Source organism: Perognathus longimembris, chromosome 10 (assembly GCF_023159225.1).
Source record: "Perognathus longimembris pacificus isolate PPM17 chromosome 10, ASM2315922v1, whole genome shotgun sequence".
Classification (NCBI taxonomy): Eukaryota; Metazoa; Chordata; class Mammalia; order Rodentia; family Heteromyidae; genus Perognathus; species Perognathus longimembris.
Window position 1 is genome coordinate 71,410,875 of NC_063170.1, and position 13,505 is coordinate 71,424,379.

At 41.1% G+C, this 13,505-nt stretch overlaps 1 protein-coding gene across 3 annotated transcripts in view; it reads left to right on the forward strand.

The window, feature by feature from the left end:
• The window catches only part of Chchd6 (coiled-coil-helix-coiled-coil-helix domain containing 6), a 211,370-nt gene that overhangs the window by 101,544 nt on the left and 96,321 nt on the right, over positions 1 to 13,505 (forward strand). For 2 of the 3 annotated variants that reach the window (XM_048356348.1, XM_048356349.1), the window contains one exon: positions 12,788 to 12,871. The exons of the other annotated variant lie outside the window; for it this stretch is intronic. In XM_048356348.1, the coding sequence (XP_048212305.1) occupies positions 12,788 to 12,871 (84 nt within the window). The remainder of the gene's footprint in view (positions 1 to 12,787; positions 12,872 to 13,505) is intronic. 3 annotated transcript variants of the gene reach the window in all.

The following is a 13,505-nucleotide window of genomic DNA, read 5'->3' on the forward strand; positions in this document are numbered from 1 at the left end:
TTAGTAATTTGATGACTTTGTTTCCTTTGCAGTCCTTTATATTTTAACATCTTTATTGATATCTAATTTATACACCATGCAATCACCCGTATAAAGTAGATGATGATACCTTGATTGTTAGTGTATTCAACTTTTCATCACCATAGAAAGAAACCCTTTGCAATTTGTAGTCATTCCACTCCCTCGCCAGCCCTTGGCAAGTACTCAGTTGCTTTCTGTCTCTGGGCCTGCCTAGTCTGCACATTCATATGAACAGAATCATCAAATATGTGGCCTTTTATGTTGGGCTTGTTTCCTAGCACATTGTTTTCAAGGTTCATTTTGGTTAAAGCATGTATTAGAGCTTAATTCCTCTTTCTGACTGAATTACAGTCCATTGTAAAGAGAAGCAACATTTCAAAATCCATTCACTAGTTGATGGACTTTTAGAGGTACATGTAGGGAAGAAGGGAAGTGACTGCTACACCTAGACTTACCTTTTTTTTGGATGAAGAAAACATTCTGAAATTAGATAGCAGTAATCGCACAACCTTGTAAATATTGTAAAAATCCTGCCTTGTAGATTTTAAAAGAATGAATTACATATCAATTTAAAACAATTAAAAAATTCAAAACATGTATTAAAAGGAAGTCTGTGGCAGTTGCCCTGGTGGACATAGTACAGGAGAGGATGCACAGTGTAAGATGGAAAAATAAACATGGTTTTGAAAACTGGTACTGTGTCCCAGAGCACCTCGTATCAGTGCCAAGAGCAGAGATTATCGCAGATCATCTCAAAGTTATATTTGTCTTTGAGATTTTCCTTTTTACATTAAAAAGCTGTTATCCATTATGCTTGTGGATAGGTATATTTTCTTTTCTGATTGATATTTAATAATAACACTTTCATTATCCTAAAAATAATTCTTGGCTGAAATTTACTTAAAAAACTAAGTTGTATTAAATGCTGCATTTAGTATTTTGTATGCATAATCTAAATTAACTTCACTACAACCTCATGAAATATAGGTGCTATTAATCTTATTGACTAGATTAGGAAATTGTGGCTTAGAGAGGTTGCTGAAGCAGGAAGTGACAGAGCTAGGATTTAGGCCTAGGGGTTCCTGACTATAAAAGCAAATCTCTTAAGCTCCTACCCTCTGTTAAGTTTTAGAATTAGAGGATGCTTTGACCAATGTGAAGCAAGGATTGTCAGAAACAATAAGGTTGTGTGGTGGATCTCACGGGTTTTTGAGATATTGTAACTGTCAGGTTTCTATGGGTATGATCTAGTGCCTTGCTACTTAGAGTAACCCTCTTGCAAGTTTGCTAGAACTGTGCAATCTTAAACCCCCCAAACCTGCTAATTCAGAATCTACCCTTTAACAAAATCCCAGGTGATTCACACATACTGTAAACATTTGAGGAGCACTGTTACAGTGCAAAACTGTTTGGTGTAAGTGAACTGAACACCTCATGGGGGGAAAGGGAAAGGGGGAGGAGGGTGGGGGGGTGTGAGGGACGAGGTAACAAACAGTACAGTAATGTATCCAATGCCTAACGTATGAAACGGTAACCTCTCTGTTTGATAATAAAAATTTGAAAATAAATAAATAAACTTGAAGGGAACCTTAAAAAAAAAAGAGGTAAGAATTGAGATGAAAAAGTTCCCATAGTTATCTAGAAAAAACAACAACAACAACAATGCAAATTCTTAAGAGGTATGTAGCTTGTGGACAGTGATTTTTGCATTGTCAAAACCAGTCAGTTCAAGGCAGGATAACTGAGTAGAGATGTGGTCCAGTTGGTTATCTGGGAGTTAGGAGCCTGTCTTGATAGCCTTGTTGTGACCTGCAATGGGTGCTTTAATCCAAGTCATATGTTCTTAATATAAGAAAAGAAGAATTTGCAAAAAGAAAACTCAAAATGAATAAATAAATGATTTAAAGCCATTAATCTGCCTCTTCTTTAAAAGTAGAAAATTTGTTCTTTCAAAATAAAACTTCAAAAGGTTTTGAAACTTCTGTTTGACATAGTTGTACATATTTATGGAGGCCAACATGACAATTTGAAACATGTATAGTTTGTAGAAATTGTAATTTTTATTTTCTATAGCTCAGTTATTTAGGAGAACATATTGCTAAACTGACTTCCATGTTTTTTGTTACATTGGAAAAGCTATTTGTGTGCCATATGTATGCATGAGACCTTAAAGAATGATTTTGTTTTTTTAACTAATGGTCAACTCTAAAATGTAAATATTCATTTTGGGGAATAGAGGCACTGGAAGTAATATGTCATCACATCAATCTTGTTAATCAGAGATTCTTAATCCTTATGAATTTTTCCTCGGCTGCATTAGGGGGAAAGCATTCAGTAAGTGTGTTGTTGTATTTTGTATATGTTGGTTTTGTTTTGAACATGTCTCATTCAGATAAGGAAATTTCTTCTAGTTTGTCACCTGATTTTCTTGTTTCTTTGAAATGATCATATGATTTTCCTTCACTTATCTGTTTACGTGTTAAAGAATACTGACTGATTCTTATATGTTAAAGCAGCCTTTGACTCCTGATTTAAGCCTCAGTTGATCACGGGGCTTCTCTGTTTGCTGAAAGAATTTGCTTAGAGACAATATTTCTTCCTTAAATACTTGATACAGTTAATAAATAAAACCATCTAGACTGAAATTCTTTAGGGTAGCCTTTGTTTTGGTTTTGTAAGTCTGAAAATTATGTACTTAGAACGACCAGGTATATAATTTTTTTTAACTTATATTAGTTAAACAGGAGTGGAGGTATACACTTGTTATATTTTTGTTGAATTGGTTAGTTGAGCTTCTAATGTTTAACACATCAAGAAATGTTCATCCATTGTTCTCCAGATTCAGATGTATACCACTTGATAGTGAAACAGCCCCCAGTCACTGTACTAGATTCACTTTTTAGGCTTTCATTTCAAGTATTATACTCTTAGAACATACTGTGTTTTCTGCCTTTCAACTTCTTACAGCTCAGTTTATGTGTCTCAGTGTCTATCTCCTGTGCAACTAAGAGGAATGTGTATTTTGCAGCTGTTAGATGCGAGTCCCATAAATGTCAGTTGGGTCATATTGGATGATAATATTGCTTACCTCTTCTATATCTTTATTGATTTTTTGTCTACTTGCTCTATTAATATTTTGAGAGTAGAATATTAAAGCCTTCAGCTGTGATTGTGGATTTGTTTCTATTCCTCATTTTTCAAATTATGTACTTATGAAGTTTATTAAGTATATATGCATTTAGAATTATTATTTCTTCTTGAATAATTTTCTCTTTAATATGATGAATTGCCCTCTTTATATTTGGTAATATTTTTCATCTGAATTCTCCTTTATTTGACGTTAATACAAAAGTACCAGTTTTCTTAGGTTTAGCATTTACTGAGTATGTATACCTTCTTCCATTCTTTTTTTTTTTTCAATCCTTTTCATTTTGTATCAAGTACACATAGTTAAGGTTTTTCATTTTTATTGGCATGTGTGGTAGGCAGAATAATGTGTCCTGCCTCAAGATGTCTATTTTCTCATTTCTGGAACCTGTGAATATGTCTCCTTAGATAGCAAAGGAAACTCTCAGGCCCTCTGCAATTAAAGATATATGTTGAGGTTATCCTTTATTATCTAGTATAACTCAGGGGTCTTCATAAGGTAAAGAGGGAGTCAGGAGAGTCAGAAAGGGGGAAAGAGGGTGATAGAGAGCAAGGTGGTATAATGTTCTTGAACTAGTAGGGAAATAGTATCTTCTCTAGAGCCTCCAGAAAGATAGAGCCCTGCCACACTGTGGTTTTAGCCAAATAATTAGAAATTTCTGACCTCTAGAATTGTAGGAGGATATATTTATTAAGGTATTTTTTTTGTAAAAGCCACAGGAAACTAATATAGTGGTTAAATTATTTGCTTTCATCATTGCATTTAAATATGCCATCCTTGTGTTTGGTTTCTTTGTCCTGTTCTTTGTTCTTCTCTACTCTTATCTCACAATTTTGTTTTAGGAAAAGAATGGGGATAAACCTATGAAATTCATCTCATCTCTAATGGCTTTTTATTTATGTCTTTTTAAATTGCTTTTTTTAGGTTGCTGTAGAAACTACAAATTTTTTAGCTTTAAGAAAAAGCTGTTTGGGGCTGGGAATATGGCTTAGCCATAGAGTGTTTGCCTTGCATACATGAAGCCCTAGGTTTGATTCCTCAGCACCACATACACAGAAAAGGCCAGAAGTGGGGCTGGGAATATAGCCTAGTGGCAAGAGTGCTTGACTCGTATACATGTAGCCCTGGGTTCGATTCCCCAGCACCACATATATAGAAAATGGCCAGAAGGGGTGCTGTGGCTCAAGTGGCAGAGTGCTAGCCTTGAGCAAAGAGAAGCCAGGGACAGTGCTCAGGCCCTGAGTCCAAGCCCCAGGACTGGCAAAGAAAAAAAAAAAAAGAAAAAGAAAAGACCAGAAGTGGTGCTGTGGCTCAAGGGGTAGAGTGCTAGCCTTGAGCAAAAAGAAGCCAGAAACAGTGCTCAGGCCCTGAGTTCAAGCCCCAGGACTTGGGGGGGGGAAAGCTGTTTGTGTTAAAAAATATATTGCATTGCTTGAATTGTTTAAGAACTTTATAAAGGCATCATTCTTGGATTTTTCTGAATATCACAGATCTGTGATCTGTTGTGTTTAATAAATTTTGGAAATTCATGGCCTTTATCTTTTTATTCTTTTACTTTATTACTTTTTTTGTTTTTTACTAAATTCCAGTTAAATTCATCCTTTGGGCATTTGGTCCTAACCTATAGATCCTGGGTGCTTTGTTCCATTTCTTTTTTTGTTTGTTTGTTCTTAGTTATTATAGAAGTGCTTACAGAGGGGTTACAATTACATAAGCCAGGTAACAAGTACATTTTTCTTTTTTTGGACAATGTCACCTCTTCCCTTGCTGTCTCCCAGTTTTTCCCTTGCCCTTGCATTCCCACCCACAAGTTATATAGTTCATTTTCAACATAGTGTCCATGGAGTATCATTGCTACATTTGTTCATGCTTTGTCCCTCCATTTCTGTGTCTTCCTTTACACTCCCAAAGACTTACAAACAAACAAACAGAACAAAAAGGAAAGAAAGAGAAAACAGCAAAAAAGAAAAAAAAAAAACCTCTTGTTTTCATTTCCTGGATATTTTTTATTCTTTTGTTATATTTTGGTTTGGATAATGATTTGTTTCCAAGTTCATTCTTTCCTCTGCTGTCTCAATACAGTATGATAATAATCCAAGATTTCATTTCTAGCATCTGAGTGAAAATGATAGAATAAGAGCCCCTGAAAATCCCCTTTCAGAGATGAAAATACTGACAAAAATAGTTAGGATCTACTTTTTCAGAACTCTAAATTAACCCAAGGCTTATGGCAATCCAGGAGCATTTGTTCAAGAAAAATTGGAGAGTTAGAGTTAGAACAGCAAAGATTTGGGCCATCTTAATTTATCCTACTCCATACTTTGCTCTCGTGCACCTCCATAATGGTCTCAAAATTCAACAGCCGATAGGTAGCATGTTACCCTGTAGCCTGACAATCTTCAGAAGGAGTAAGAGAGGTTAGAGTTATTCTGTCTGTTCTGTGGAAGACCCCACTTGCAAGGCTGTATTTATTTGACCTAATTGCCAACCACCCTTTCTCTGGAGGCACTTGTCAAAACAACCAGAAGCAATTGTTGAACATTATGGCTGCTTGGAAGTAGGTAAGAGTTCAGAAAAAGAGTGGCCAGAAAGCTTAGAAGAAAAAGCTAGGAAATGAATTCTCCATAGGAGGTTTTGAAATGCTCCTACATATTTCTGGCAATCTAGCCAAGTACACATATAGGGGCTGTAAACAAGATGTCAGAAGGCAAGTCATAGAAAATGTATTGAAGCTTGTAAGAGAGAAGTCCTGGTACAGAGGAGGAATTCCTAGTAAGATTTATAGCTGATTTCTCCTTGTATACATGTAGAGAGTTTCTACCAGATAGTTTCTGTCACTGTGGGTTTTCTCCATATTCTCACATGTGTGCATACCTTTCTCTAATACATTTAGGACTAATAGGTTAGTCACAGTTCTGTGCAGTTCCTTTATGTTCATCTAACATTTGGGCCATTGGTGGTCTGATTCTCTTTTATCATTCTATGGTCATTTCCTTCCTTCCTTCCTTCCTTCCTTCCTTCCTTCCTTCCTTCCTTCCTTCCTTCCTTCCTTCCTTCCTTCCTTCCTTCCTTCCCTCCCTCCCTCCCTCCCTCCCTCCCTCCCTCCCTCCCTCCCTCCCTTCCTCCCTCCCTCCTTTTTTGCATTCTTTCTTTCATTATTTACATATTTAACATACTTTATTTTAACAAAGTTCTATAAATGGAATGAAACACTAGACACTGGAATATATATTTATATCCAGTAAAGATTTTGTTGTTGTTGTTCTATAAGACAATTACTGGGTTTCCTGTAAGTAGCATATGGTTGGGTATTCTTTTATCCATAATAATTATCTTTTTCTGTTAAGTATGAGATTAATCAGCTTACATTTTGTGTTTGTTGTTTATTGCTAAATTATAAAATTAAGTAGCTTAAATCAGCGAGCCTTCATTTGTGTCGGTGGTGCTTGTGGGCCAGGTATCCGGGCATGGATTAGTAAGTGGTGCCTGTGCCTTTAGGTTCCTCATAGTGCTATTGTGGAAATGTCTTCCGGTTTTGTTGCCTCTGAAGGCCCCACTGGAGACTGCTGTCAAGGACTCCGTTTCTCATGGACTGATGGTCTGAGGTCCTCAGCTCCTTACTGGCTATTGGCCAGTGCAGCCCTCAGTTCATTACCACATAGATGTCTCCGTAGGGCAGCTCATTAAAACAGAAGCTTGTTTCATTAGTGTGAGCAATCATAGAGAGGGGAAGAGAGTGTGAGCAAGACAGAAATCGCTGTTTTGTGCACCCACATCTCAGAAGTGACATTATGTCCCATTGGCCCTCTTGAGGGCTGGGTTTAGTAGTCCCCGGTGCAATGCCCAGTGGAAGCAAGGCCTCACAGGTCTAAGTGCAGAAGCCGGGGTGGTTAGGAGCACCCACCCCATGTCTGTTGGGATGACAGACTCATTTATTTCTACAGTTTTATTTGATATTTTCTGCTTACTGCCCCTACCTATTTTTATCCAAGCTCTTGTCATTCTCCTTACTCCCACATCTTGTTCCCTACCTCCCTTCCTTCATCTTCATCCTCACTCATGCCCATTCCACTGGCCTCTAACCTGCCTGTTCTTCTGAGAGACTCTCTGCCTCCCGCCTCTGCTTAGTCCTTCCATGATCTTCCTTGGAAATATCCATTCCTAGGCATGGGCCAGTCCGTCCTTACCTGGTTCTCATCTCCTCTTGCATACTCTTCATCTTTTTCTTTGGCTTATATCTCTGTACCATATCCAGGTCACCCATTTCTCCTTTCCAGCCCTCAGCTTAGGGTTTGTCTTGCCATTTTCTTTTTCATTTTGAAAATGTTAAAGTCCTACTATTTATGTTATAGGATTTTCCCATTTCAAGTTTGTAATTTCTTTTTTATAAATCACAAATTATTCCTTTATCTTTTTGAGCACTTTAAATGTATATATTTAAAATTCTTTAGCAATGATAAATTTGAATACTGGTTAGATATTTGATGACATGTGCAGGGTCCCCGCACCCCGGGCGCTCTCCCAACCAGCGGGAGAGGCAAGGAAGCGCACCCTGCTGAGGGTGAACCCAGAATAGGTAACAAGCCGCGAGTCGCCCACACCCAGCCCTACCCAACCTTTCCCCGGCAGTTGGACAATCAGACGACTCGGGAGAGGTTCAAGACTGCTCTGTTTTAGTGGGGCGGACCCGATCTTAAGTATGGGCAATGGCAGCAGGAAGAGGAGGGTGTAACATACCTAGCCAGGGGCGATGATTGGCGGTCCGAGCTGTCAGTCAAGGGCGGAAGGCCATGGGACCTCCCTAAGGGGCGGCCTAAGTACTAGCAGGACCACCCCCAGGTTACTGCGGGCAGCCATCTTGCTGCACATGGTCTTAAGGCTGGGAGGCGTGGCCAGCTAGAGCCGCCTTTCCAGTTCCGGACCCAGAAGGCAGGTGGGGCTAACTGGGATCCCTCTTCCGGGAGGCGGTGCAAGCAAGCATGCCCCCAGGGACCGAGGCAGGCGGGGCTCTTCAGGGCCTCACTCCCGAGGCACAACAACCACACACCTCCGGGCTGCGGACAGGCAGGGCCAGTCAGTGTACCCCACAGACATGAAAGAATTATTGTTATTTAAAAAAAATATGCCATCATACTCTGGTTCTCTTAGGAAAAATAAAAATCCTTTATCTTGTGGGCTGGGAATATGGCCTAGTGGTAGAGTGCTTGCCTTGTATACACGAATCCCTGGGTTTGATTCCTCAGCACCACATATATAGAAAAAGCCAGAAGTGGCACTCTGGCTCAAGTGGTAGAGTGCTAGTCTTGAGCAAAATGAAGCCAGGGATAATGCTCAGGCCCTGAGTTCAAGCCCCAGGACTGACAAAAATCCTTTATCTTTTAGAGCAATATATTGAAGTATGCACAGTGAAATAATTTGTTATAAAATACTTGTGGATAAAGAGGATAGAGGGTATAGTTGAAAGATCTCCTTTGCTCCAGGTTGTTGAAGCTTATTTGGCTATGTCTATCTCCTTTATCCTGTATTATATTTAAATTTTTACACAATAAAAAGGGTTTCTTAATCTTTTATCATATGGTCCCATAAAATTAATTTCATGGGTAGTAATTCTTATTTTAGTTGTTGAATTGCTGGTAGCCTCTCTAATTATGCTTTTACAATTTGATATTTGGCTTGCAGGCTTATTTTGAGTAGGCAGTTTGACTTTTCTTTTGTTGCTTTGTTTGTCTCCCCCTTTCTGCATGGCCTTTTCTTCCTGCCTGGCATTTTCCTAGTTGCCTATATGGTACCAGAGGACAGACCAGGTCTGGCTGGTCTTTCTGAAGGTCTCCATAGTATGGCTGGTGACCCTGCAGCGGTAAGAGCTGAGTCTGTGGGTTCTGGATTCATTTGAGCTCCAGGGCCAGCTGTGCTGCCCAGACTTACACAGACAGCCTGGAGGGGAACCTTGGGAATCTTTCATGTCTATTTCTTATTTCAGGAGGTGCTCTCAGTGCCAGGTGGCCAGTCCCCTGTCTCTGTGGAGCATGGTCTATTCCTGTACCTAAGGATGGAGCGGTCTTAGCTGTTCCTGACGCCCAGCAGGCATATAGCTTCCACCCCACCCACTGCTTTGTGTTTCTGTTCTGTGTTAGACACTTTAATCTTGTCTTTGAACCTGGCCATGTCTTTCTGGTGGTCTGCTCTTATCGGTGGTTGCTCTGTGTTTGGAGCAGCAGAGGTACATCAAAGTATGAACTCACATGCTGCCTTGACTAGAGGAGGCCCTGACTGATCCACCCAAACTGTGACTCTCCATTCAGACTGTCCTTCCACTGAGCAGCTCTCACAACAGTGACATTTTTGCCTTTGAATCAGATACAGTATCTTTAATATAGTATTTTTTTCCTTGGAAGACTTTCTTGGAAATCTCCTCAAACAAAATAGCAACCTACTACCTTAGACTTGTTCTGTCTTATGGTCTCTTCAGCATCTATCAGTCTCTGAAATTATCTTATTTATCTGCATGCACATTGGTCTCTCCCACTGGGATCTAAGCTCCATGAGAGCAGAAACTGGCTCTCTGGTTTCCCTGTTATCTGCAGCCACTTCAAAATAATGTCTGTCACATAGTAGACACTCAGTAACATGCTGAGAAGTTACTGAGTTAGTCATTGAAGCCTACCTGTGTTCCTTAATTCTAATGTCATGCTGAGAGCTACATTATGTGTGGCCTCTCATGAACGCTAGGAAGCAGATATTGAACTGTCGAGCAGCTGTGTCAAGTGACCATTTTTGTCTCTTGTATTTCTTGATAAATCTTTGGGTGCCTGTTCTGACCAGGCACTAATATCCAGACATTTGAATCATGTTCTCTTTGCATTGCCCTTTTTCCCATGTCACCTCTTGGCTGTCATGAGTCATGAAGATTTCATTACAAACCTTAGAGGAGACAAGAGCTGGCAGGCAGGCAGCACATGGTAGTGGTAGACGTGGTGTAGAGAGACACCTTGTAGTCTCACAAGGTGTTGGAGACATGGCATAGAGTTGTTCCAGTCAATGGGCAGGTAGACTCGTCTCTTTCTAAAAGCTCATTATGTCTTTACATGACCACTGCCTAGCTGTGTTACAAGTTGATATCAATAGAGAAATGCCCTAAATGTGCCTTAAATGTCCTTAATCATCCGCCTCCTTTTCCTCCTTATTTCTTGTTCCTTTTTTTTCTCTTCTTCTTTCTCTTCTAGTGGTACTGGGGTAGAGGACCTTAGGCTTGGTTGGCAAGAGCTCTGTAACTTAAACCGCTACTCTAGCCATTCTCTTTTTCCTTTTTTTCTTTATTTTATTTTTTATTTTCCATGTCTGTCCTTGGACCAAGAGCCTCCTACCCGTGCCAGTCATGTAGCTGGGATTATAAGCTTGTGTCCCCCATAACTGGGATCTTGCTAACTTTTGCTCAGTCTACTTAGAACTATGATCCTCCTGATGTCTGTGTCCAGAGTAGCTAAGATTAAAAGCATGTGCATTCAACCTTCAGTCTTCTTTTGTGTGTGTATATGTGTGAGCAATTCCTTTCTCTCTCTTGCCTGAGGAAGTGCCCGTCGGTGGACATCTTTACTCAGTACTTTAGTTCTGCCTCCCATTCTTATCATAACATCTTGTTGGCCCAGACTTGGAAGCTACTGGCTGAGTGGTGTGGCAGCTTCTGTCCCGAAGACGGCTCACAGGTGTCTTTTAGATAGTAGGTGGATGCATGGATGAACCTCCAAGTCTCTTTTGCCCCAGTTGCCCCGAGTGAATGGTAGTTGAAGAGCCTCAGGATGATCTTGCTTTCAGATTTTATCTCCCTGCTTGGTTGGGATTACTGGCCAGAAAATGGCAGGTCCAGAACTCTGTGAGATATTCCTTCCTGGCTGTAATAGTATCAAATGAGCTCTTTATTGCACCAGGGATTGTTCACAATTCAGTGCTGGAATGTTGAGAGACTCGGTATAGATTAGTGTGCTTGTATTCCTGGGACATATCCTTGACATCCTCTTTGAAAGATCTCCAAGATCTCCAAAATATTTGAAGCATTCAGCCCTAGTGTTTGTGTTTCACTTTGCAGAGGCATTGGCATTCCAGAGGCCTTCTTGGCTTTTTTTTGTATTCTATAGCATCTGGGGAGCCAAAGTTCTACTTTGCCTCTACTTGTCAAGGGAAAATACACAAAACAAGGAGGACAGCATGATCAAGGCTATACTAGGCCCCTTGATTTAAAGCCATTGTTACAGCTCCATTCTCAGGGGCACAGCCTGCCACCTAGCCCCACTGGCCAGGCACTCCCTAGGGGCAATGGCCCCTTCCTCAAGGCTTTCACCTGGCACTGTGCATTAATAGGTGTTGGTTTGGGGCCAGGTCCTATTGCTGATGATCAGTTGCAACAGGTTTCTAGGCTAGTATCACTTCCAAGGAGATGGATTTTCAGCAAGTTCCATTTGTATCCTCCCTTGTATTTTGCAAGATTCATACCCATGTGCTGATACCATTGTATGCTTTGGAAAGAAAAGCTCAGGGCTTAGTCACTGACCAGTTGGTGCTTTGGGAGTGCTAAGAATTAAGTGCCACCAGGAACTCAGAAACATGTTCAGGCAGACTCAAACATAGCATGGGACATGACCATTGCTGCAGGCCCAAAGGCACTAGGATTTGGAATCTGGTTCTGGAAAGCCCCTGAGAGGGTTTAGGGACATGGGTATCCCAGCCAAGGGATTTGTGCTGCTGCTCTGCCGTGATTCTGGTGGCCTTTGTAAAGGCCTTGCATTATCCTACATTTCTTTTGTGATTTTCTTGAACTATCAAGCAGTCCTATGATGCTGAGGAGCAGAGACCATTCTGTTCCAGTTTTATACATTGTATCAGAGGAAGCTGGACCTCTGTGGAATAGAGACCATTATTCAAAGTCATCCAGTCAGTTAATAGTGGGTCTGGGTTAAAGCCCAGGTCTGCCACTCCAGGTTGCTTTCCCTGCTTAGCTGAGGCTGCCCTGAACTACCTGGAGGGAGATGGAGACCCTCCACTTGTGTGCTCTAAAGGTGGGTGGGTGTCTGGTCTCTACCCTCACAGCTCAGGCTGCGGGCCAGTGGCACAAATGCTACACACTGCACGTGTCAGGACTCCACACCTGGTGCCCCGCTCCGCCCTTCCATACCATGTCTCTCAGCCAGCCAGAACCCATCTTGACAAAGGTTCGGCCTCCAGCTCCTCTAGAGCAGCAGCGAGCTGTGGATCAGTCCTTGGCCTCTTATTGTGTCTGTCTCCTCATCTATGGTGGGGGATTAAGTAATCCTACCTGCCTGTTGGAAGGAGCATGGCAGACAGTCTGTGGGAGGCACGTGGAACGGTACTTGGCAGATAGTAAGCATTCAATAAACGTTAGTGATTATCATCTGCAAAATGGTTATAATAATTACCTACCTTGAAGGGTTGTTGTGAAAATTAAGCATAAAATATGTGAACGATCTGCCGTATCGTGGGGTTTTGGTTCATTATTGCTGTTCTACTCATTCTGAGTGTTGTTGTGAGCAGAAATGTCAGTCGCCTTCTCCCTGCAGCCCCCATTGTGGCTGGCGGCTAACACAGGCTTTGTTCTCTTCCAACTAGGCCAGGGAGCTTGAGAGCAGAGAGGCAGAGCTCCAACGCCGAGACACCTTCTACAAAGAGCAGCTGGGGCGCATCGAGAAGAAGGTAGGCCGGTGGCTGGCTTCTCTCAGAGGCCAGGCACTACAGGTACCTGATCAGAATACACCACCGTCCTGGGGAAAAGAGAGCCAAGGGCCTTAAGCCCACTGCTCCAGATGCCTGTCACCCCGTGGACACGCCTTCCTGCATTCCGCAGCCAGCACCACAATTCCAGCCTTTCAACAAGTTACATTCACAAGATAATTGGTTTTTAATTGGCCTGGTTTTTGTTGAATGCGGCTGGCTCTGCTATAGTTCAATTTTAGGGAAAAAAATTCACTTTCACCACAGGGCGGTGCTGAGACCCAATACACCTTTTTCACTTTAGTTAAGCTGCATTGGGTAAAAATAATAATAACATGAAGTCTTGCTATACAAATACATTAATGTTGTATTATTGATTTTCTCCTGGGAGCTGGGAAGATCAAAGTGCATTGCTGCTACACACTCACTGCTGTTCTAAGGACAGGCCCTTGAAATGAGTGAGATTTAAAGACACATCTCCTACCTTTAAAAAATGTCTATAATAAACAATGGAGGAAAATTCATTGGGTAACTTGCTTACTTTGGGGGGGGTTAATTTGTTGATTATGACAGATTTTTCCAAAGAAATGGCATAAAGCATGGAAGAGAGATGGTT